Source organism: Nannospalax galili, unplaced genomic scaffold (genome assembly GCF_000622305.1).
Source record: "Nannospalax galili isolate Female #2095 unplaced genomic scaffold, S.galili_v1.0 scaffold52, whole genome shotgun sequence".
NCBI classification, from domain to species: Eukaryota; Metazoa; Chordata; class Mammalia; order Rodentia; family Spalacidae; genus Nannospalax; species Nannospalax galili.
Window position 1 is genome coordinate 3100543 of NW_008334003.1, and position 27294 is coordinate 3127836.

At 40.9% G+C, this 27294-nt stretch overlaps 1 protein-coding gene across 12 annotated transcripts in view; it reads right to left on the reverse strand.

Annotated features, from left to right (window-relative positions):
* Nucleotides 1-27294, reverse strand: part of Elavl2 (ELAV like RNA binding protein 2) — a 155745-nt gene that overhangs the window by 31000 nt on the left and 97451 nt on the right. For all 12 annotated transcript variants that reach the window (XM_029561534.1, XM_008828942.2, XM_029561533.1 and 9 more), the window contains one exon: nucleotides 5594-5697. In XM_029561534.1, coding sequence (XP_029417394.1) covers nucleotides 5594-5697 — 104 coding nt within the window. The remainder of the gene's footprint in view (nucleotides 1-5593; nucleotides 5698-27294) is intronic.

The window sequence follows — 27294 nt, forward strand, 5'->3', positions numbered from 1 at the left end:
CACTCACATAAAATAAATTTAAAGAATTTTTTTAAATGTTACAAAGGTACCTTGCGAACAAGGCCCACTCAAATTTTACACCTACCATATACAGACAAGCCTGAAGGTAATGTTACACAGTTGTTTCTAATAAATGTGTCCATGGACTGGTGTTATCAGGACATTATCAGTTTTTAAATTTAGAGCCATTTCAGATTTTCTGATTAGGGATGGTTAAGCTGTAAGCATTTCACAGACTACATGGAGAATGAAATCGTTGAGAGATTTGTCCAGGATCACACATCCAGATGACCTAGGAAAACCTTTGAAAATATAGTCTACAGTCCTCTTATATTAAGAGTCAAACTTAGATTGGAAAAAACAACATGACATTTTTTAATTGAGAAACAGAAAAAGTCATGTCTTTTCATTTGCATTGAAAAAGCAATGCAGTGGCCCGGAATAAAGGTTCAGTAGCTTTAACTACTGACAAACTGAACACTTAAAGGAATAGGTATCATTACTATTTAATATTCTAATGTTTATAAGTTTTCCATATGTACTTAAATAGTGATTCGATTATTTTAATAAAGGTATTTAGTATTTTTTAAATGGCAGATGTTAATTTTTAGGCAAAAGTAATTTCTAGCATGGTATATGCCTGAATGAATAAGGAAAACACACTTTTTCTATGCCTGGAAGTCTTTTCAGATGGGGGTTGGGGGTGGGGGGTAGCTAGAGACTGGTTTTTACCAGCAGCATCTAACAATAATACAAGTTCTTTTCCCAACAGCTCCTACTTCCCAGTGACAGAGCCCACATTCTAGAGAGTCAGCCTCACAGGCCCATTCTGGAGGGGAGAAGCTGAGAGCGCTGCTGACCAGGCATCTGTAGCACTGTGCACCACAATCACCTGACACAGGAGTCCACAGCACTTCAAAAATGAACCAATTCACTTGTTAAAATGATCATTTTTCTTCTACCCATAAACTGAAGTCTGATACATTAACCTAGGCAAGATAAAGGCACTGGCTTTAAGCCATACATGTTGTATTTAGAGTTCATCAATACATAAGGCTCCCTAAAATGAACCAAATTGTAAAACAGCATAAAGTCACAAGCAAGGAGCCCCTGAGTAGTCCACACAAATGGTTCCCAGGAGGAGATGAAGGGATACTGATGCCAAACACTCCCCCACCTGCAAATAATTTTTGATACTTTCCTGAATATTCTTTATGACCCTCTGGTGCCTGAACTGTACACGTTATACCTTTTTCTGCCCTCCCTAATATCAGAAGTTAGTATCTGGTAACAGTCACACTTTAGGGACAATGTGGGCAAGGGTTAGTCCACAGTAGCTACCTCCATGCTGCTGAAGGACCTACCACATGTCACTAACAAGAGAATACAAGTACATTTCCCCAGAAAGCAAACAGTGGTCCTTAGGGAAAAGGATTGATGACCTTGAGGGTTTCAACATATCAATGCTGCTCAAAATAAAATACCACTCTAACTTGAAAAAGAACATAACTGTTTTTCTCATTTCTAAACTACTCTTCCTAAAAGTGAAGACTGAACCACACTAAATTCCAAATGCTGACCTATTACCCAGCATGCTCAAGAAGGTACAGACATTAAATTCTGGCTAACAGAATTACCCATAAAAGGATTATCAAGGTAGATGCTGGAGGACAAACTGAACTGTGCGTGCAAAACATCAACTGTACAGAGAACTCACCGATTTGAAAAGGGAGCTTACTGGAAAGCAGACTGCTGAACCTCACCTGGGGAAACAAATCTGATGCACCACAAACGTGAGTTCTGGAACCTGTGCTTCTAAGTCCTTCCTCATGATTCCAGCGCAGCCAAGTTTGGAGACAACGGCATTAACCCTTTCACCCAGGGCCTTTCAATGACTGAATAAATACTATTATGTGCTGTTTTTAAAGCACCACCTATTACATAGAATCCTGCTGGGCTGATAAAACTTTTAGATAAGCTACCTTTTGTAGCACTTGGTTCACTGCTTTAGTACTCCAAAAAGCAGGAATTTACCAAAGTTCTACTTTGGTAGGTGGCTTGGAGGACAGAACAGACACCTCAACTTCAGGAGAACACAAACGTCTGAATACAAAACACGTATTAATCCATCTTCCAAAGCTTTCTAAAGGGAAGTGGGATGTAATTCAAAGAGTTTGGGTGAGGCTATCAGAAGACAAGGATTAGAGTCACTGCGATCTTCAGCTGTGCGGCTGTGGCTAAACTACAGGACCATCAAGGTCTCCAACTTACTAGAGGTAGAGAGTAGCGTGTAAATCCATACAACATCTGGGTCATGCTGATTCCAAAACATTTGTGGTTACTCATGAGTAAGGAGTGGACAGGTTCAAAGGAAGGACCAATCTGTCAAGGCTGCAGAGGGGCTCCAAAAAGAGACGAGGGCAAAAATTAAATTCCACTGAGGGAAAAGTATCCACTGAGAAGTCAGAGCCTCAGAACTACACACACAGAGACCACGAGCGAGATCCTCTTGCCCTAAGGTGCCAGGCTGACTACAGTGGGAAAGGGTGACTGCTAGTACCGGAGCTCCAAAGCTGACAACAGCATGGGAGGACTGGAGGACACCACACACCACTCTGCCAGGAGCAACAGGAGGGACGGGCCAAGATCAGCCCAACAGCCACGATCAGGATGGCCCAAGGATGAAAGCAGATGGACGGAACAGCACCTAATGAATGGAAAGACTCAGTGCACATTCCAGGTTGTACTTGAAAGTGGTGAACGTTAGAAAGCCCTGGCTCTAGACCGAATATTAAGAATGAAAAACCCAAGCCCAATAAACTCATTAGGACTTTCAAAATTTCCAAAAAAAAAAAAAAAAGAAAAACAGAGCTAATGGAAGCCTTCATTATTTCACCAAAGTTGACCATGTTGGCAAATCCTTTGATCTTTGATTTTTTATTTTTCAGCCCTTAAACTTCATTGTATATATATATTTTTATGTAACCTGATCCAAGTTATTTCTGGAAAAATGTGTTTAAAAATTGCCTCCGTTTGGAATAAATAAAAAGATTAATGAATCATAAAAAAAATTTCACAATGATAAAAAAAATGCAAAACCTAATAGAAAGTAAGAAAAAAAATAGAGACCTGGACAGAAGTTGTATCTACTTCTGGAAAATGGTCTACTTTGCTTCTCAGAGAAATCTGGGCCAAATTAAAGATCCAGCTGTTACCTGTTATTTCTGCAAGAACCAAATGGGGAGGGAAAGGAGTGGCCGCTGCCGGTTCACCACCCTCAGCCTCATCTGGGAGAAGCAGAGTAGCAGATGTCACAGTACAAAAGCCACAAAGCATTACTGCCCTTTCTTGCACACTGAGCGCAAGCAGCTGGGCCCTGAGGCGGGAAGTCTGGCCCATACACAGTAAGGAAGTAGCTGTCACCAACTGTTCCCTTGGAGGCTGAGAACTTTTCACTTGTGGTGACCTGCTCTCCCTGCATCTTCACCTTGTTCTAGTTCTTAGGGCATGCAGTATGTATAGAAGTGACTCACTAAGAACAAACTGGGGTGATCATTTCTAGAATGAAGAAAAGGGTCATTTCCTGAGCCACCCCAATCATATTCCATTTCTAACCACAACATGGGTACAATAAGAACAATTGATTTCCAGGACACTTGCTAATTTGAGTTAAGGAAGAGAAAGCCTACAAACTCCAGAGAAAAAGGAACACCTCACAACCTGAAGATGGCTAGACAGTGGATGCCACTGTTGAGAGCTCTGTATTATCACCATTAAAAGATTAGTCTCCAGGGGCTGTAGAGATGGCTCAGCGGTTAAGAACACTGACTGTTCTTGCAGAAGACCCAGGTTCGAATCCCAGCACCCACATGGCAGCTAACAACTGTCCTTAACTCCAGTTCCAGGGGATCCGACAGCCTCTTCTGTCTTCCGCAGGCATTGCACGACACAGGTGCACTTATCTACATGCAGACAATATATGCATACACATAAAATAAAAATAATAAAATATTAAAAAAAAAAGATTAGTCTCCTAAACAGCAGTAGAGGACATAAAGGGGGAGGTGGTAAGAAGGGAATGGAGACAGGGAGGTCTATATGTGATCAAAATACACTGGATGAAATTCTCAAATCAATAAAAAAAAATTTTAAAGATTAGTCTCTTGACACAAAAATTAAGCAGGCAAGTGTGAACAATTAGAAAAAACAATTCAGATCAAAAGACAGGGCAAAACAAGTATCTGTTTTTTCCTTCAAACTTTAATAATATAATAACCAGTTCCTTTTTGGATTATAGGATTTATTTTCTCATTAGACATTTACTTGACTAGAAAAAGCCCAGAATTCTTGGACATCTTGCATCTAAGTATATTAGGAGGCCACCACACAGCTTCCTTTACATGAAAAGAGCTGATGGGAATTTTTCCCATGGGCCAATAAATATAAAAAATGAGGTGTCAAAAGCACCCAGGGCTAACAAATCCCTTTACTGACAACTCTAAGAATAGCAACTTTTAAGTAGGAAGTTGACACTGCATTTCTAGATACCAGAAAAAAATGAGCAGAAATCTTCTTGACATGTCTCTAAGCAAGATGGATGCCTCAGTCAGCCTTGACTAACTTCTCACCACTTTTAGGCTATACTATAAACTAGCTTCTTAAATCACAGTGGAAAATTGGTTCCAACTTGAGTCAATTGATAGAGATTGTCTGGAACACTGTTTTGAAAAATATTTGGGAGCCACATCTAGATTCAGCAAAAAGCGCACCATGACTAGTTTGAGATGTCTGCACCTCGCAGAGCAAGCTGATGCAGGAAATGAGGATTTTCTAGAAGCAACATCCCTTTATTTTTTTTTAAAAAAGAAAAGAAGTCTATGCTGTAAGCTGGATCAGCTTCTTAACCAGAGAATCCAGGTCAGAATTTCAAAACATAAAAGACCAGAAAATTATCTAGAAAATAATTTACTATACATCTTCAAAGGAAACATGATCTTTGTGTCATGTAAGCTTTCAACAGTCTATCTCAGAGAACCTGCTAGAACTGAGTCAAGCTAAGGTCCAACCACTAAATCCAGCCTGCTCTGTGTAACCCATAAACCAAGAATGAGTTCTAAATTTAAATTGGTAAAGTAGTATTTTGTTACTCAAAAACATTGTATGAAATTCAAGTTTCAGTGTCCATAAATAGGGCTTATTAGATTACAGCACGTCCATGCTCACAGAGGTGAGAAGTCATGACTGAGACTGACGGACCTGCATAAACCTCACCCATTTACTGCCTAGCCCCTTACAAACTAGTCCACCAAACCCTGTGTTCAGGGAAGTTCAAGGATTCCTCAAGTGATAAGAGAAGTGATTCTCTATGTGAGGACTTAATTCAGAGGGCTTCATACAGTACTACTCTGTATTGCTACTCTGTCTTTCTGCTAATGAGAGTGACTAGGCAGAATACTCATGGTGCAACAGGCACAAAAATATTATGCTGTTTCTCCCAGAGGAGTGTTTATAGGGCCCCTAATGAAGAAAGAACTACAAATAAATTTTAAAAAACTCATTTTACAAGTAAATTTAATAAAAGTTTTTAACATACTTTTATTGTTTTGGTTTGAAGTCTCAATCCATTCAGAGTGTTGATAGCTTTCTCTGCATCCTTGGGGTCTATGTAGTTCACAAAGCCATATCCCAAACTCTGCCCTAATGAGGGAAGAGAAAAGGCACAAGTTAGTCCCACACCGTGATCAGAAACACTCATTTTGGTAGAGGGCCTTGTCTTCCACACCCGCGTATTTTCTCTATAGAACAAGAACCTCCACTAATTCTTTCAGAAATAGACACGCATTCTTTTTTCATCTCCTGCATACCATCTTGTGAATTCAGACATCAGAACTCAGCAAGCACTGCTGAGCTGGAGTGTGCCGGCAGCCACACGGGAACTGGGGCACATCCGTGAGCTACAGAAGGAGCTCGCTTAACAGACACAACACTGTCAGCTTCAGTTTCCTTACCTATAAAATGCAAATGACAACAATAACCAAGAACCTGCTGGAGTTGTGCACTTTGCAATTACAATTATTTCAAAGACTTAAAGTGGTAAAGACCATGTGTATGCAATGTGGCCACATGCCAAATAATGAATGACATTTTGGTCATGGATATACTGCACAATGATGCTCCCATAAGAGTCTAATAAAAGTGAAACTTTCAGAGCTGGAGAGATGGCTCAGCAGTTAAGAACACTGACTGTTCTTGCGTAAGACCCAGGTTCGAATCCCAGCACCCACATGGCAGCTAACAACTGTCCTTAACTCCAGTTCCAGGGGATCCGACAGCCTCTTCTGTTCTCTGCAGGCACTGCACGACACGGGTGCACTTACCTATATGCAGGCATACATGCACACACACAAAATAAAAATAATATATTTTTTTAAAAAGTGAAACTTTCCTATCACCTAGTGATATCACTGCTGTGATGACTTCACAGTACAATGTGTATTCAAGCACTGAGGACAGTTCTGATAAAAAACAAACATACTGAACCAATCATGTAAAAACATAGCATATGCTAGGCACAAGCCTTTAATCCCAGTGCTAGGGAGGCAGAGACAGGCTAATCTCTGTGAGTTTAAGGCCAGCTTGGTCTACTTAGTGAGTTCTAGGCCAGCTGGGGCAACAGGGAGACCCTGTCTCAAAAAATAATAAAATAAAAAAAAAAACAGCACATACAAATTTGAACAGTAAATACTTGATAATGATAGTTTTCTACTGTGCTTTCAATCATTACTTTAGTGTACTCTACATTTTAAAAATACCCTGTTTAAAAAGATGCCATGTTATATTCACAACAGCCTCAAATACATCTCTTGATTGCATCAAGAAGCCGTAACAGGTGACTGGCCTATACGATCTTGGTTTATATAAGGGGTGATGTTCACAGATTATAAAATTGCCTATCAGGGTATGCCTCAAATATGCACACACAGACACAAAGGCACACACGTGCATTTTAGAAGGGTGTTTCTGTGACTAAACCCAATGAAACTTTCTACAGGTGGTTTTCTGACCTAAATGATGAACGCAGGGAAACATAAACAAAGGGGTTTACAAAGAGGCCAGTCCACCAATGACAGTATGTGAGAAAAGGGAAAAGAAACAAAAATAATACAACCGAGAAGGGGCTGGGCAAGACCAAGGTCAATCAGATCATCCTTGCTGCTACTGGGATGCCCCCTCAGCTAGGCCTTTTCACCTCTCACTGGTCCCCTAACTAGGAGAAAATGGGAGGTGGCACACAGGGGAGCAATGGACACAGCATGTCAGGGTGCTCCCAAATATCTCAGATTTTCAACTAAGAGGAAGCTCCTCCATTTGGGAAGGAAAGAAACTGATGATAAAATAAGCATAAGAAGTGGTGGATTGAGATCATTTCCTAGATGAACACATGCTTTACATGGTTTATTAAAACCCTGTTCTGTGGGCTGGAGACATGGTTCAGCGGTCAAAAGCATGGGGTGCTCTTACAGAGGACCCAGGTTCAGTTCCCAGCACCCACATGGCAGCTAACAACCATCCATAACTCCAATTCTGGTGGATCTACCTCTTCTGACCTCCATAGGAACTGCATGACATGACATGGGTGCAATTACATACATGTAGGCAATACACTCATACACATAAAAGTAATAAAATATTTAAAAAATAAATACTTGTTCTGTATCTGTTTTATGGGGAAGTGAAGGATTTGTTCTTGGTGGATCTCTCCAGGAGCTACACATATGAGTATCAAGGACAGTCACTCTTGGTCACTCTAATGTAAATTCCTTGTTAATGCCAAAAAAATGTAGGCCAAACAGATAATAAACATAAAAACTCATGATTGTGTTTTGGAGACCATAACTAGATGGAATTCAGCTAATAGGTGCTAACACATACCCTGTCACCAAAATAATGTATGGTTTCCTGTATTCAAAACAACAACAACAACAAACAACAACAAAAGTCAGGGTGTGGCACAGGCCTTTAAATCCCAGTGCTTGGGAGATAAGGCAGATAGATGTCTGAGACTGAGGCTAGCCCTGTCTACATAGTGAGTTCCAGGTTAGCTGTGGCTATAGGAGACCTCATCTCAAAAAAACAACCCCACCCAAAAAATAGAACAGTGTAAGTATATGGTGTAAATCATTGGTAGAGAGCTTGTACAGCATGTGCAAGGCCCTAGGTTAGAGATGCTCAGCACCTCACACAATAAAGAATGAAAGGGAGAGTCAAAACCAAACTAGGCTCTTGTTTCCTCTGCACTAAAATTCAAGTTTTCTTTTACTCACAGATTTAGTTTTTAAAGTGTTGCATGTCAAACCATTGTATTTTCAAGCCTTCCGTATTTTTTAACCACTTTAACAAGCATTTATCATGTGTCTATTGTGTGCAGAGTGTCTTCTTATGACGAGGGTTGCAATTCTACTTTCATTGAACAGGACTCAAATTAGTCTAACACAACAAAGTCTGCTCAAGGGACAGAAAACAGATGGTATCTGGAGACAGGAGTACATGCATTCCAATCCTGGCCCTGCTACGACCACCTGTGTGACTTTCTTTGAAGAAATTACTTAACTTCCCAGAGCCCCAGCTTCCTCACCTTGAAAATGAGGATAATGAGTCCTACTCAGCTGAGGCAGCAATGACAACTCTTTATGAACAAAGTGGACATCCCAGTCAAAAGGTAACAAAAGGAAAATAGCACACACATTACATGCTAAAGAATTTAGTCATATTGCTTAGCATTAAATTGGGAAAATGTTACAAATGTAACTGGGAAAGGAAGAGGCAAGCAAACATATTGTGTCCCTCTGTCAAAACGGCAGTCTATAATAAAGTAAGTTAAGCTGTCGGCTGTGCTGGTGGCACTGCTCCACCTGGATTCTGGCAATTTCTAATCACCTAGTTCCAACCTCAGCTGCATGCTGGAATCATCTACAGAGCTTGGAAATGCAGTACAGCTGATGCCCGAGCCGCACCACTGTGGAATTCCGATCTTACTGGTCTGCTATGAAGTACCAGGAGTGGCTTTTTAAAACCTTGGTGATGAGAGTACACCCAGAATGAGGAATCAATTTGACTGTTTTTTGTTTTTTTTTTTCCTATTGTGGCCTCTATCTGTATGTGTGTGAGAACACAGAAGCAAGATTACAACTTGCAGGAGAGTCAGTTCTCGCCTTCCACCATGTGTGTTTCAGGGACTGAACTTAGAGCATCCTGGTGGCAAGAGCCTTTACCTGCTGAGTAATCCTTCTGACCCAAGAAAGCAGATTTAATGGCGAGTCTTGGGGTACACAGGCTTCTGGGAGCTATGTGAGAGGACGGAGCTGCTGATGGTCCGAGCATGTGAAGTGACTCCATAGGGAAGATACCATTTCGCACACACATTCTGAACAGATGCATGGCAATCTTTCCTCCTAAAACCTTCATATTATCCGCCATTAAAAGAAGCAGTTTGCTGGGCTCCTGAGGTGGGTCTGGAGCAGCGCCTGCTAAGCTGGACACTGTGAAGGGAAAAAACTGCTCTGTTTCCTCCTGCTGATCATCCCCCAGGCAGCCTCGAGGTCTGACTCCTAGCTTGGCAATGGAAGGCTTGTCAAATGAAACCAGGAGAATTTTAAATGCTGTATTTATTTAACTAAAGGTATACATGTCACCAGAGTCCATCCTTTGCACCTGACTTCACAATGTAATCTTGGCCAACTAAAAGGATGAATCAAAGTCCACTACCTATTGATTATACTTAACCACATATTTATCGCCTAATAATCTTTCCTCCTTGTAAAAATTTTCTTGTCTGGCATTATTAGGAAGAGTGCCATTCACCAACTAGTATGTATTCAAAGCAAATGAATTTTACTATTAGCACTAAGGCAAAATAATAGAAGGCTTATTTGTTACTAAAAGTATGACTGTTAGCATAGTAAACTAAAATGCTGACGTGTTAATAAGAGATCTATAGTGAAAGTCTATAAAGTTCCTGAAGTGCCTGAGCTAAGATACTTATCAGACCCTACAGTGCATAAGGCATCAAGCGCAGGAAGACAGTACCCTCCTCAGACTCCCTTGTAGCTATGTGGTAACTTACTGTTCAGCTGTAACCTCACAGCAATAGTGTTTGATATTCAGGTTCAACTAAAGGTAGGAATGGCATCTGAAGCTGGGCAAGGACAATCAGCTTCTATACAGCAAGAAACAAGATATGAAGCAGTAAGACCAGGCCTTGAATGCAGGACTCAGACACTGTCTTCAACATACCTAAGTACAATGTCACTACAGACAGTTTTATTACAAAACAAAGTTATTTCTTCTGAGCCCACTGTCTCATTTCCATGTCTCATACTATGTATGAATTTCTATGTTGTTGCTTTTGACAAAAATGTCTTTCTTACATTGTACATATCTCTGTTTATAAATGTTCATTTTTTTCCTTTTGTCTTTTGAGACAGGACCCCAACTGGCCTGGATCTCATTAACTAGACCAGGCTGGCCTTGAACCCACAGAGATCTGCCTACCTCTGCCCCCCACTCCCCAATGCTGGGATTAAAGGTGTGCACCACCACATTCAGCTAAATGTTCATGTTTTAAAAAATGGTAAATCAAACACCAAGAATGGAAAACTATCCAGCCAGGACCGAGTCCTTGCGCTACTGTACTTCTCAGTCCCCCACCAGCAGGCGCTCCTGAGAAGACTTGGAAACAAGCATCATTTTCTATATCAACCAAATAATCCCCAAACCAAAAATCACTTAAAAAATACATAAAGATCTTCATTTAAATTCCAAGTATAATCATAATGGAAACCAACATGATTCAAAGAAAATTCTGACCAAAATGACAAAACTAAGCCTCTCTGTCAAAAAAAAGTCTTCAAGAAAAATCTTGTTTTCAGGAATCAAAAAAATTCTCAAGAACAAGGTTAGCACCACTTGTCCCTAGCCACCTGTGCCCCTAGTCTCAAGGATTTAGGAACCATTCATCTAAGTCCTGGACTGAACAATGTGGCAGGGATTCTAGAATTTCCCTATGGGGGCAGCTTATCGGGACATCCACACAATTACTTTCAGGCAGATACTGAATCTCTCAATATTCCATACATTGTAGATGTCCTTTTTTTTGCATTCTCCTTTTTAATCTAACATATATACCACAGAAAGGGACCTCTTCCTTCACAAGAGACAGAAACATCATTTCTGAAATGCCCCTGGCACAAGAGCAGTTATGAACAAGCTGCTTGCATCATGGGTCAAGGACCTGGAACCCAGAGGTAAAACACTCTATCGGCCTCTGGCATGGAGAGAACACTGTGAGAGCAGTGTGGGGGTCAGAGCAGGAAAAGCCAAACAGGAAGCAAATCTGTTTAGTGACAAAGTGCTACTGTGGGGAAACAGAGTGAATGCCAATTTATCCCAAACTGCGCATAATTCAAAGCACCAGCCATTCCCTTGCCACCTACATGGCTTTTAATAGCATATTTTAATTAAAATTTTAATTGCATATTTTAATTAAAAATACACAATCTTCTGAACCTGTTTCGTTCAAAGGTCACTTTATTTAATCTTTGCTATTTCAAATTACTACCAATGTTCAGAATATCAAATTACCCCCTTAGGTCTAAAACTAAAGGCAACAGACTACTATAATTCTGATTATGAACCTAGATTAATTTTATCCAACCAATACTAAATGAGACCCTTCTCAACATGACATTATGGAAAAGACTGGCCCCTAAGTATTTCTCACGTCACGAAGCATCCATTCATTTCACGATTTCACTAGCTCCTGAGGATGCAAAACTTAGACAAAATGCTCCTCTCATAAAGCCTACATTCTGAGAGGAGTAAACAAATGAAGAAAGAACTAGGAACTAAGGAGAAACATCTTCAGGGGGTGAGCACAGGGAGCAGAGGGCACGGTGCACTGCTGTCTAAATACAGGTCAGAGCAGGCCTCTTCTTAATTGGCAGTATATGATGCAAGACACAAAGGCGGTGGCGCTAAAGGACCAGCAGCCAAGATGGGCAAGCTGACTTTCTCGACTCAGGTTTTACCATCCAAGATCACCATGCTGCCGGCTTGGCCAGCTGAGTCTGTCCATCTTCCTCTGCCATTGGCTAACTTATCTTTACTTTTCTGACTTGGATTATTGCCACACGGCCTTACCCGAACAACTGCCTTCTTCCTAGGCTTCTATTAATCTGCAAACCCAGCTGTCCTCCACTATAATGCTACCTAGGTGGTCTTCCTAAGATACACTTCACTCTGACCTGGTTTTCAAATCACTGGCTTCCTGCTTACTTCCACCATAGCTCAGTTTCCACTAGTCCTACAAACATTCCCCAACATGCACACTCAGGTTGCCAGTGCTAGAGCATACCTCCAGAACAGACCAGCTAGCACATACCTCAGATTGTCTTTGAAAACGTTTCCTCCCATCGCTTACCACCATCCCAAAGTACACTGTCAACCCTTTACAGTCCTCCAACAGCTCTCATATTGTACCTTATTTTACATACATACGCAGCATGTCAATTTAGATGCAAGCTATGCTAGTTTGAATGTAAATCATGCCATCCCACCTTGGGATAGAGCAAGGCAGGGCCTTACCACATACTATTAAGTAAATTAAGTAGTGACTGAATCAATGAATCAACCGTAAACCAATGAAGTCACAGCAGTGTGTGCCTTCCAGGAGCTTATGGCTTAGGAGAGAGCTGCCCTTCTAAGCATACTCCCAGAACCCCTGCCTTGTACCAGATGGATTACAGAACATAGAGATGAGAGGCTCAAATGCTACAGTAGTCTGTCTTCATAGGAGTGATATGAGCTATTTTTTAAAATAGTTCATGTAAAATTTCTCATATAAGAATTTTCTATAAATATCATTAAAATGAAATCTCAATTTTAAAAAATGTCATCTAGAGTAATATGATAGATTTACATAAATCTGTTTCACAAATCTGTAAGTATGAATTATGGGATGTCAGCATATAATTTTGTTCAAAATGCTTTTTCACTAATATAATTAAGTCTGCTGAGACTATTCATGAACAAGTCAAATAAAATGCAGAGTGAATTCTGTAAAAACCTGGTAGTTGAATCAACAATAAAAGGTGACTACACTGATTGATGTGTATCTATTATTTCATTTAGAGCAGTAGTAATGTTTTACAGAATAACAGAATAAAAGCAGCATGGATCTTTTTTAAATCCCAGAGTTATCAGAAACAGGTTGCCTGTGGTCCTCTGTCAAGCAAGACTCCTGAGGTCTAATAATGAAGCACTTGAAAAATAAAAATTTGCTATCTCCAAACGGTCCCTGTACGAAAGTGAACACCTTAGCAAAAAGGGGGGAACGTAAATACTAGATGTAGGAAATTTCCAAGAGGGAAAAATTCTTTTTAATGAAAACCCAGTTCCTTCATTGTGATGCTCTGCTCCCTTCCTCCCCCAAGCACACAATGAAGTTGCAAATGTGTCTTTCTTCAGATGGACTTTGTGTTCCTGGGCACCCAGCATGTGTGTCTGTTCAGACAGGCTGTGCACTACAACTCTGGCAGCAGAGCAGCATGCTCCAGACTCTACCAGGAGCTTTCTTAATATCTCAGCACATGGTTACCACACAACAGGGAAAGGCTAGAGGGAATCTTAGAGGAACAGAAGGATGCACATGTCTCTGATCATGTTTGCCTTCAAACCCTGACTTAGCCTGAGTCTCCTACAGATGCAGATTCTTCCACTTAAACAACCCAGTACTCTAGGTCACACCGAACAGCTCCTCCTCCTTTCTGCCCTCAGTGAGGTCAAATGGAGAGGAAGACACTGGCAAGACCCTGTTACTACAGCCCAAGCCGGCTCTGAACATGTGGGACATTCTGACCAGCTTCCCAAAGGATATGGCCAGCGAATATCACAAGGACAGAGAATCCAACCTAGATGCTCACACAAATACAGAAAGCAGATGGCTCACTCCAACACTCATGGTCTACCCAAATGCTAATAAAGCTGGTCTGAATCTCAAAGGACCTCATATTTCAAATGGCTTTTAGAACTTCAGATATATGGAGATAATAAGAAGAGTTAAATTGTAACTTTTCTGCTGAAAACAAAGTTGTAAGTAGTGATTTTTTGGTAAATATTACCTAAACAGCCTAATTCTAGTGGGGACAGCAGCTAATGTCCTCTGTGCTGGGACACTTTTTCCGAGAGTTGATTTTAATGACCATCGCTGTCCTGATTGTACAACTGGTAAAGCTCCATTTTCTTACGGTTCCAGTTCCAGGAATTATGAATTTGCTGGCAGTGCAATGTGACCTTGCTTAAGTTGGTGAAAGTGTAGGTTCTTAATACATACTTCCAGACTGCATTAAAGAACTCCCACACAATTCAATCTTAGACTACAGAGGACAGAAACAGCATATTAAATCCTCTAAATTCTCATCAAGTAGTGCACTAAGTACTACAACGTCTCACATTCAATACCAGGAAGATTAGCTATATCTGAAGAAAGGAATAAAAAAAATAGCTCATTTCTCTAGATCCATGTCTCAAGAGGAGACTCATCTGGAGCAGGTTCTCCAGCCTGGATGAGAGTTAAGACGGTGGCACAGCATGGTACCACCATGAGGACAAAGCTGGTCCTTATTGCTCACTGATGTAGGTAGCTGCTCAGAAAGACAGATCAGCAGTTCTACCTTCAACAGTGGAGCTGCCACTGGGATGTGAGCAAAAGCCAAAAGGCTGGCAGGTGGCCAGAAAACCAGACCCTACAAGTTCAGAGTCAAGTCTCAACAACTCTGAGCTAATGCAGAATCTACTCCCAGTTACGAATTTGGGTCTCCTGCAATACTTTCCTTGCTAATCATAATGAACTCTAAGTAGACCTCCATAAACACAGACACTTATGTCTTCTGCTTTATTGTGTGCCTTCTTAAAAGGCAATGGTGTTTAAGTAAACGTCATTTGAGATGAGGGCAAAGAAAATATATTCTTCAACACAGTAGTTTGGTAAAGCAGGAATCCAATTAACTGTGGTAGGAAGAAGGACGTCTGCTGTTGCTGGCATTGCCAGCTGGTGTCAAGCTTCACCCGGGTGCATGCGCACGCACACACGCGCACACACACAGAAATCAGCAAGCAGTCATCAAGAAGCATGCAGCTTTCTTAATGTGTTTCTCACTCTCTGTATTAGATCATTTTTATCTAGCTATTCAAAGAAATTTTAAAAGCCCCCTAAGCACTTTAATTAGCTCAGCACCTTTCTTGACATTATGTCAGTCTTGCAAACTACTAGGAAAATATCTCTGTTTGGGCCAAAATTTCAAGAAGATTAAATGATATAAATCCTACTAGGTCTACATGATAAAAAAAAAAATCTTTTAGAGATAAACTTTCTTCTTAAACACATATTTTTAAGAATATCTCCTTCTTACCCAAAAGTTAAAGCTTCAACAGCCAAAATTTTCCACTGTGAAAAGGTCAGTAATTTTGTAGGAAGAAGTCCATTCCCATTGGCCCATAAGTGCTTCCAGTTACCTGCCCGGAAGCAGGCAGTACTGCCTAACACTATCAGGCAACTAATGAGCCCTACATTTCACATATTCATCATAGTTCATTCTATGCACATGTATCTGTAATAATTTTACAGATATAAATCTGGAGGTTCAGAGATATGAGCTCATAAACACAGTCAGGTTTCAAAGCCAGGGCTGACCATTACAAACTCAATCTCTCCAAGTTCCCTACCTTTAGTCAAGTGGATTCTCATGCATCTGAACAATCAACCTTCCAACCAGAAAACTTATTTCCAAATACACCTGTGCTTGTTTGTTCTTTGTCATGCCATTAATCCACTGAAATGCTACAGTTTCTTTCCTAATCCATCCAAGAGACTATGTATAGAAGGGGAAAATCCTTAAAGGAACAGCATCCTGCAGGTGCATAAAGCACTTAAGCCCTCAAAACAAATCCATCATTATAAAGCAGATAGATGAGCTATCTGCATTATAACAAGATTCATGTTAAATGAAGCTTGATTTACATACTCCTCTTCCAGAAACTCAGAAAGCAATTCTTATGGCTAAAGCCAAACATGCTTGTTACTGCCAAAATTGTCTCCCACACAAGATACCTCTCTCCTCAGCGGATTGCTTAAAATGCTTTCATAGGAGAGTATGATTTCCTAGCCGTGGAAAAGAAGGTGGGATCAATACCACATGGTCTCTGCTTCCTAAGACACTTAAAAAGGTAAAGTCCCACCACAAGGAGAGACTAGCACCATGAACAAACTCAGAACAAAGGTTGATCACTGGATCTGAATGATGAACCTGAAAATCAGAACTCTTTAATGTGTCAAGAAAGATGAAAATCAGGGTTTTCTTGACAAAACAAAATGAAGAAAATAAGCACATGGAGGAGGAGGAGGCACTTGTGGATAAGTATTAAAGGGTTTATCAGTACAAGAGCACGCCAGACAATGAGAGGTCTACACAGAGGTAAGAGAACTCTCCCCCGCTGAGAATAGAATCTGGCCTAGGAACCCTTTAGCAATCACAACAGAGGAGAACCACTCACCAAGGCAGGCAATCTGAGGAAGATTACCTGGGGACAGTCAAACTGGGGGCCAGAAAACAGTCACTGGGGAAATGCTAATCCAAGACTGAGCAGAATTAAAGAAATCCAATTAGAGGATAAAACCCCACAATTCTTGCCCAAGTCCCTAGGAGCTTCCCCAGTCTTACATAGGCACCTCTCACCTAGGTAAACCACAGCACCTGCCACACCCAAAACTCAACCTCTGGACACAAACCCCACCGTAGAGTGGGCTTCTAGAGTACCTGTCAGGACAGGAATCCAAGCCAGCACTTCCCCAGGAGGACCTGGCTGAAACTTCCCAGGATGCGTCCCCTTGCATGGGAACATCTTACTTTTGAAAGGGAACCAAGAGAGTGAAGAACCTACTGATCTGTCAGTGAGTACAGACGGATGTGGCGTCACAACTGTGCAGCGGCACTTTACATCTAACAGAGATGGACAACCCCACCTCCAACAGGAATGGCCATGGATGGCTGGCGTGAGGAAGACATCACTGCTTGAGGTCTCCTTTATACACTGTTAAAAATATGTGCATCTGAATGCTTCCTCAGATCAGCTAAGCTATTCTGAGTGGTCAGAAAGTAAGCAGTAGGTACTAAAGGAAATAAACCTTACTTGATGGTGTGTACAGGGATCACAGGATTGTGTCTGACGTGACTCTAAGTTCATCGCACATAACACGGTGATAGCAAGGTAAGAATCACCAGAGGAAGAGTGGGAAGGTTCATTCCAAAGGGGACAGTGGATAGTATCATGCAATTAGAAGAATTTAGTGGTATTTCTAGCAAAGACAAAAGGATTACATTTCCAAAGGACTTCTGTCCTCACTCAACACAAAGATCTAGGCATAAATATCATTTTCCTTCTTGTATAGGACATTTTGTTTAGTTTATATTTAATGAAGAAAGACAGTTAATGATTTCAAGAGTATGAGAAACGTGTTTTGCCTCCTCCTAAATTGAAAATAATCATACAAAAGCACTAAATTTTAAATCTAGAAGAAATCCCCAAACAGAGCAACTGTGTTTGGGCAACTTGGGTTATAAGTGTTAAAAGGAAACCTATTTAAATCCTGCAGACACAGCCTCCAGGGCCTCATGAAAGATCTCTCTGAAGCAGAAGATGGGAAAGAAGCCCAGCGGATCAGAGCCCACAGGAAGCCAAGCCGTGCAACACAGAAGTTGGGAAGGCTGTGGGGCAGGTGGGAACAGAAAACGTTCAGTCAGGAAGTTCCCTGATGGAGGTACGCACTCATTTTCTTTCTGCTAAGGCGCAGCTTATGTTATAGCAAACCACTCAGACCACAGGACAATTTACGCATCAATTAACTGAGGGTTTCTAAAGAGAAACACAAAATAGTGCAGTTCTTACCGCCACATTCCTATCACACATAAGCATTTCTACCCTAAATTGCCTCATTTAAAAGTTGGAAAGACATGGTATTTCAAACCTCCAAATCTACAATTCACATAGACACTGTGGTGAAGAAACTAATGCTCAGAAAGGACTGCCCAGACAGGACTCATTAGGACCCAGCAAAGCTCAGCTTTGCCTGCATCAGCACCACAGTGAAGCTCTCACATGGAGCTGGAGAAGCAGAGCTTGCCTCTTGGTCAGACGGTGAAAGGGAAAAGCTTGAATCTCACACCCTGCACTGTAGCGCACTCAACTATTACTGCTAGTTCTAGAAGCGTCTTCCCCATGAAACAAGAAACTAAACACAAAAGTGATCTAACATTGCCAGTGCAAATCTATGACAAGGTACAAATTAAAAGGGGCTTATTCATGACCACCTATATTCAAATTCATCTTAAAATATGAGACAGTGCTTTCTTTCACCTGTTGCTATGTTGAAGCTTTGTGGTTTATTTGTGCTCTTGGGGAAGGTACTGTGTTTTTATGGCACCAGATGAAGCCATATAGCTTCTACTCTCAGCCCTGTGGACCACATCACACAGCAATTCTGATAATGTATCTCAAGATCAGGACAGAGACAGGTGGTTTCTTCTGGGGCTAGAAAGGCTTCCTGCTAAATACCTTAGGGCCTTGAGACCTACACTGGTTAAGACATCGCATCTGTGATCAAAGCTAAGTTACAGGTACTCTCTAACGCTTGGGTCTATGATGTCCCTAATTGTCCTACCCTTGTGAAAATATCTTTCACAAATAAATTTAGTCCTATGTGCTAGAGTCTGTCTTTAAGAGCTTCCTACCCTGTAGAATGCTACACAGAGCATAGGTATTCAGTTGAGAGCACTACACTCAGAGAAATGACATTTTCGCTACATGCCAATCTTTCAGCTCATTCTTAATCCAACAGCCTTTGGGTGTGTGGTGGTTTGAATGAGGAATGTCCCCCACAGGTTCCAGTATGTGAACACTCTGTCCCTGATGATGATGCTGCGTGGGAGGTCATGAGCTCTTTAGGAGGTATAGCTTTGTAGGAAGAAGTGCATTGCCAAGGGCGGGCTTTGAGAGTCCACAGCTGTGCCCTGTTTCCAGTCCATGCCATCAGCTTTGTGTTGCTGGTGAAGATGTGAACTCTCAGCTGTAGGCCCCTGCTGCTATGCCTGCCACTTGCTCCCAACCATGATGAACTCTTATCCCTTTGGAACCACAAGCCAAAATAAACTTTCTTCTGAAAGTCACTTTTGGTCAGTGTTTTAGCATAGTGACAGAAAAGTAATACAGGTGTCAAGCAACTCTCTGTTTTAGCTGTTGACAAATTCTTGCTTGCTATCTATAAAAAAACAGGAAAGCAAATAAGTTGTAGGTTATAAACTGGTCTCCTTTAGGGAAAACTTGGAAATGTCTAAGGATGTTACCAGATCACTAGGTCCTGCTCCCAAATACAATACAAACTATGAAGAGCTTAGTCTAGGTCCTTAGTTGACAACAACGTTAAGACTACGAAATTTTTCTCAAGCAAGTTATTTTCTAGAAAGAAAATGCATATACACTGAAATGGATCTGCACACAAAACCCCACTTATGTCAGGGTTCTTTATCTACAACCACATTGAAATTACATGCAATACCAACAGTCAAGGAAGTAGAGAAGATTTTATGCCATGTTTAAATCTGTCTGGGACATTTACAGTTATGACTTATTCATGTATTAAAATTTTCAGATACTTTTGAAACAGTTAATACTCAATAAAAGATTGGCTACCTGAATAGCAATCTTTTTTTTAATTATTTATTAAGGAGTTTTGAGACAGTGTTTCACTATGTAGCAAGGCATTGAATTCAAGATCCGCCTGCCTTAGCCTCCTCAGCAATGAGCTAACACATGTATGTGAGCCATAATGCATGAATGGGAAGAAAGGGAGAGACACAAATCTAACTCTCTAGAATTCGAAAAATTAAACTTAGAATCAAACTAACTGTTCGTGACACTTATAATCTGTTATCCCCTCCATTTTTTACAACATGGAAATTAACTCAGAATGTCTTCTCTCTTAGCCATTCTTCAGAATTTGGGATGAAAAGAAACTAAAGGTTAGTTACGATATAATCTCAGTTATCAAAATTTATCCAGTGGTTGTCCTCCTAAGTTGAACCTGATCTTACCACGAGAACATAAACAATCACTTTGTAGTCTTGATTCCATTATTTCTTATCAAAGTTAAGTTGTTCTGGGACTTTTACTTAGCATTAAAAAAGAAAGGGGGTGGGGTAGGCTAGTGAGATGGCTCATCAGTTAAGAACACTGGCTACTCTTGCTGAGGACCTGGGTTTGATGTCCAGCACCCACATGTCTGCAACTCCAGCTCCAGGATATCCAATGTCCTCTTCTGGCTTCCACAGGCTTTGCACGCATGTGGTGCATTTATGCGCATGCATGTGGTATACTTATATACATGCAGACAAAACATTCAAACATAAAATAAGGATAAATTTTTAAAATATTTTGAAAAGAAAGGATAGACAGATGGCTCAGCAGCTAAGAGCACTTACTACTCATGAAGGACTGGCATTCAGTTCCAAGCACCCAGGTCCGGTCAGTCACAACCACCCTTAACTCCAGATCCAAAGAATTCAACACCTTCTTCTGGCCTCCAAGGGCACTACATTTACACATAATTTTTTTAAAAAACTTAAATGATCTTGAGAGCAAAGAAAAAGGTAAAACTGCTAAGGCACCTATAATCTCAGGGTTGGGGGGCCAGTTAAAAGACACAGGATCAGAGAAGTTCAAGGCCAGCCTTAAAAAAATAGAAAAAGGCAAAATAAATTTTTTTCAAAAACTGCAACAACAACGGGAAAAATAAAACCCACTAATAAAGTGTTTAGGAGCTAAGATGTATTTTTTTCTTAATTCCCAAAGCAATTGTTTCTTAAATGCAGTATCTATTCCTAATTAAGGGTAACTGCAAATATTTTCTTCAGCATCTCCCAAAGCACAGTGTCATCTCGGCCAGGCTTTCCCTGTGCCCTAATTTCCCCCACGTGTTCACATAAAGTCACCTGAGTGGACATTTGATTCTATTCCTTTAAGCTTATACAACTACCTCCAGTTGCAAGGTAAAAGCATAAAATTGAATCAATTTTTGAATAATTACACTTATGATCCTGTAGCAGTGACTTACGAGGAATAAACACTGTAAATAAAGATAAAACAAGACAAATTTCTTCCAAGAGAACCTAAGACTTTCTTAAAAAAATGGATAACCACTGGCAATAGGGCTGAGGAACAAATGACACTACCTGAAAGACAGTGGAGAAAACCAGAGACGGAGGGCGAACTCCAACTCAGGAAGACTAACTACCTCATGCTTCCTTCCTTGTGGGTCCTAGGTCTTATATAGATACATAAAAGCATGTGCGTATATATGACATGAATGTAGTAACAAATCTGTCTAGGGAAACAAAGGAGCTGGGAACAGGGGAGGTAGAGAATAAAGGACATATGCTCGAAGCACATTATAAAATTACATGAAACTGTCCCTATGAATCCCAGTACCATGTACAATGAATATGCCAATTTAAAAAATGTAAGGATTAACAATGACATATACCACTGAACCCACTGGACACACAAACAATGTCTCTAAGTGTATTTATGTCCTTACCTAGCTGGGCACAAAAGGACTATAATTAAATGAGCAGGCAGAGGAATTATCAAAGGTCATTTGCAGGTAAGCCTGCTTTACATCAGGTAGACAAGAAAATGGCTGCTCTAAGCAACAGGTATCACCACACTTTACTGACCTCTGTGTTTAAAGCTAGAAGTCACAACCAGAGCGGTCTGCTGGGTCTGAGGGTCATTCCCTGGGTTATTTCTGCTCACATTCAGGGATGAAAGGCATCGCCTTTGGCATCATTATATCATAATGTGCTTTCTTACAGCACTGGTAATGTGAAGCAAGTTACCAACAAGTGAATTCATGTTTAAATACATAAAACTTACTCTCTTGAAAGTCAAGGTAATATCAAAAAGTTAATAACCTTCCTTTGGGGTATATTCAAGAGTAAACTTTGACAGAAAGAATTAAGACATTGCATAAATAGTATTTCATTACAGTATAATTTTGCATATATAAATATAATGTATATTATAAACATATGCATTACACAAACATTATTTCATTATAGTATAAATCATGACAAATACAAATGGACTCTAGGTAATTAGCAAAAGTGAACTTACTGGAACAGAATACAAGGTTTTCAAAAGAAAAAGGAGTACCTACAAACCAGCCTCCAGAGAGTTAAGGCAGGAAGTAAAACCACCACATCAAAGCAGACATGATGTCTCTTTCACCATCTCCTCCAACATCTCAAAACTTAGAACCTACTAGGCCTGGTGGCTCATGCCTCTAATCTCAGCACTTATTAAACTAAGTTTGGAGGACTGCTATGAGTTTGAGGCCAGCCTGGTCTACACAGTGAGTCCGAGGCCAGCATAGCTACAGAAGGGAGACACTGTATTAAAAAAAAAATAATGAAGAAGAACCTAGTCATGGGAAAAATGCCTAATTGAGCCTGAGTCCTCTGCGGCCATGCTTACTATAGAACACTCAGAGAGGAAATGCCACTGTCTACTCTCCACCCACTATAAAGAGAATTCATAAACAGAATGATAGTAATAAAATGAAAAATGAGACAACTTTCCCTTGAATCCATGAAGGTCCTTAAAAGGCTTTACACAGGAACTGAAGAGGAATGACCCCATTTCTGCTACAGAAAGGACTGCCTCCAACCCCAGCTACCAAATGGCAGAATTAACACATCATTAGTGTGTCAGACTAGTCTGCTTCTACCAGCTCAGAAACAAACAAAAGTTTAGAAAATTCTGCATACCCCTCCTCAATGACCATCCTCTGCCCTCTACTTCACCCTAAGCATGACTGCTCTCTCTCTAACAGTTGGGTCACCACGCGAGTCAGGAATGCAATAGTGTTGAAGTTCCCGGCATAGCCAAAAGTATTACACAAGTCTCAGACAACAGGTTACCACTGAGTCATCTGCACTACCAGATAACACATGACAGTTCCAGTAGCAAGATGTCTTCCTCATTCCTAGGAGACCTCTGGCACCTCCCCACAAATCCAGGCACAAAGTGGGAACAGTGAACACAGACACCCACATGAAGCCTGAACATGACTTTAACCACACGGCCTCGGATGCAGCTCAGTAGCCAAGCATGTGCTTAACAGCAGCAAAGCCCCAGCTTCAAATCCCCAGCACCACAAACATAATTTTAAAAAAGCTTTAGGGGCTGGAGAGATGGCTCAGCAGTTAAGAGCACTGGCTGTTCCTGCAAAAGATCTAGATTCAAATCACAGCACCCACATGGCAGCTGACAACTGTCCACTAGTCCAGTTCCAGGGGGATCTGAAGCCCTCCTCTGACCTCTGTGGGCACTGTATGACACAGGTATACTTACACATATGCAGGCATAACACTCACATGCATAAAATAAAACTAAATTTAAAAAATTAAAAATAAAATAAAAGTTTTAAAGGTCTTAAGAGCTTAACCATGAGAAGTACTACTTGTTCATTATTTTAAATTCCTGTAACTCAAGGGAGGCTTTTTGTTGGGCCCAAACACAGGCAAACGCTTTTCAGTTGTCAATAGCCAACTTCTGAAAATAAATTCAATCACTGAGAGTCGAAGGTTCCCACAGCAGCAGGCGTTTGGCTGATGCCTACTGAGAAAGCAGGAGGCCACGGCACAGACCAGAATTTAAAAGGAAGACTGCTCTATGTGGTACGACCCAGCACGATGCGATGCCGGGAACAGGTCAGTCTCTGAAGTCACATACATCATCATCATCATCTGCTTCCCAAGCGGCTTCAAGAAGACACCAAATTTCTTTAACTTCAATCATTGTTCCTGTGGTGGAGAGTGGGAGGGATGGCTTAACCCTGAGGGTTTTGTTGATTGGTTAGTTTCAAAGGGTGATTTTCTGAAGGGTGGATGGAAGGGAAGGGGGTCAAGTGGAAGAACTAAATTACAGAAGAGTTTACCTACTCTTACTTGGCCCCTCCTATAGAGGAAATTTTTAATACCTCACCCTTCGACAACAGAGGGGAAGGGTTCTTTCAAAGGTATCTATTTAGTACTACACTGGGAAAGAGTATCAGGTACCCCTATACTGAAGGCTAGGTCCAAACAGCCTGTTTTTCATAAAACACTCAGATGACTAAAATCTCAACTTCACTAAGAAAGCTAAGTGCAGAAGATTCTGTATCTACTTTTAACTCAACAGCAGGTCTAGCTATGAATGTTCTACAACCTAAAAGTAGGAGATACTGAAGGTTACTATGCTTTCTGTCCAAGTTCTTGATTTCTAGTACACAAAAAAATAATTTCTATAAAACAATTACAAATAAGTCCTGTCAATTCTGTCAAATTATAAGTATGTCCTGTCAAAACTTATGTCACATTTATGAACTTATGTCTGAGATAAGGGCCTAGAAATATGGACAATTTAAGGGTTTAAAACAAACTTGTTTTAATCCCTTGTAATTTTAAGATGATAAATCCCAAATCAGTATGCTTGATAAGCCATTTGATATTGAATCAGGACAGCAAAAGCACTTGGCCTTGTGTTTAGGGACAGCTAGCTTAGCATTCAGGACCACTACAGTAAAATCAAAAAATTTTAAGGTAAGCCCCGAGAGCCATTAGAAGAGCTCTTTTGACACACCACAATCAGCCTATTAGATATGCTCTGAAATAGACTGAGAGCAGCTACCATTCATTGCAGTGGTATGACAAAGACCTCACAGACCAGCACCAAAGTGAATTCAGAAGGCAGCACCTCCCTTGCAGGCCCTGTTAATGAAGTCCTTCAGATGACACCACCACCTAAGGAAAGAACTCTGCTCCCTCCACCTACAGTGACTTTGAGAAAGCACACCATGGTTCTGACTTGTCCTTTACCACGTTTATACCCCCCTACAACTGTTCTGAAGACAAAGATAAATAGGTCATGAGGTTCTAACATCTCAGACCAAGAAATAATGCAGATTTATACTGGAGCTGGAGGAGGGTGCAGATACAAGACTCATAAGCCGCACACTTCTCCCTTTAAATCAAAAGCACTGTGTAGAAAACAGTGCCAACGAAATGTACAATGAGAAGAGAACTCATTAAGAGCTCAAAATAAACCCTAATTCACAATATACATAAAGATTTAACAAAGAAAGGAAAACAAATATAAAACTGCATCTGCAAGGCTAACAATACTCTCATGAAAACCGCCCCCCACCCCAATGCAAACTAAAATTCATAAAATCTGTGGTGAATGAAGTGATGTGTTAAATGTTTTCAGTGAATATTTCAACATAAAAGAAAACAGAGAAACAGCATGTTTTCGCCCAAACCCATGACCCACCAACACTGCAGGAATACTGGGCTTCTTTACACCCAAGCACGCAGTTCTCTCCATTTCCTTATTCGAATGTCAGTAAATGAAATAAGAATTTGTAGTGAAAGAATTTGGGTTTTACATTAAAAGTATATCCATCTTAAGGAAGATATCAGTAAAAGTATAAGCAAGCTGATCTTTGTTTTCTATCTGATACTTTATGACTAAATTTAAGCACTTGAATTTCCAGGGCAGTAACAGTGCACTGGGGAAGACTTGCTGAATCTTCGTATTTCAAGTCAGGCAGACTGACTCCGAATAGTATGCATGTGACACCACATGAAGCAGAGACCCTGGAGCAGAGCTCTGGCTGGCATACCATCAATCACGTCTCTGATTCCCAAGGGCTGCCTTTTACTTCATATTCCTGCTTTGTCCCAATCCCTCAAAAACCAATGATCACATCTCCTTAAAAAAAGCAAAGGACTGAAAATAAGCTTTGTACTACCCCCACTTCATGAGAAAGTAAAAATTCTGACACAGTATTATCTACTTGGATATGTTTTCCCACAAAGCCTGTGTGGTCAGTTCTTTATAGAAGAATTAAATTTCAGAGTCAAATAAGTCCTGTAAGAACACAATACAAACTAAATGGCCAGACTGAATTTGAACCCAAGCGTAAAAATGGACTGCTCATGTGTGTACGTGTGTATGTATACAGGGCCCATGTGTTCATGGAGGCCAGGCTGATGTCCTGTTCTAGCAATCACTCTTTGCCTGATTCTCTTGCGACAGGGTTTCTCACTGAACCTGGTGACTGCTGTTACTCTTCTAGGCTGACGAACCCCTGAGTCCCCATGATCCTCCTGTGTATCACCCCACTCCCTTCTTGGCACTCATGGGACTGCAGATGTACATGCCCATGCTAGGCTTTTCTACTTAAATTCTGGGGCTCTGAACTCTGGTCCTCATGCTCACCCAGCAATTGCTCTTACATACGGAACCTATCTCCAGCCACTAAAAGTGAGCTCTGTAAGCTAAAACCTCCAAAACTCATGTTAATGACACTACCTCTCCAGCAACAGAAGAGGCATTTTAACATTAATCCCAAATTAAATAACCCTAGCATACAGAAGGTCCTGGTAATCTTCATCATCCCATTTCACATGGAAAGCATAAAGACAGCTTAAATTAAATACCTCCATCCTGGAGGAATATTTGTTTGAATTTATTACTTTTATGTGTATGAGTGTATTGCCTGCATGTGTGTAAGTGCACCCACGTTGTACAATGCCCAATGCCCAAGGAGGTCAGGAAAGGGGCATCAGGTTCCCTGGACCTGGAGCTGGAGTTACGGATGGCTGTTAGGCACCATGTGGGTGCTGGAACCAAACCCAGGTCCTCTGCAAGAGTAGTCAGTGCTCTTAACCACTAAGCTATCTCTCCAGTCCCTTGTTTGAATTTATAATAACGACTGATCAGCCCTCAAGTAAAATTGAAGTGAAGGTGGTCTATGGCTAGGAGGTCACTGAGCAGTTAGATCCCCAACATATCCTTTTAACTGAGAATCTGTTTCTTCATAATACGTGGAAGAGCGATCAATGCTATTCTACTGCTGAAAGATGTCAAAACATATCTGATTACAAAGCTGGGTATGGTGGTGCACATCTGTATGCCTGGGGTGCAGGTGGGGAAGGCAGACAAGACTGAGTGAGCCTGGCCTCAGCTACAGAGCAAGTTCAAGACCAGTGTGGGATACACAGTTACTTTGCCTCAAAACAAATAAAAGCACTGCATGCAGCACACGTGTGTATACACACACACACACACACACACACACAC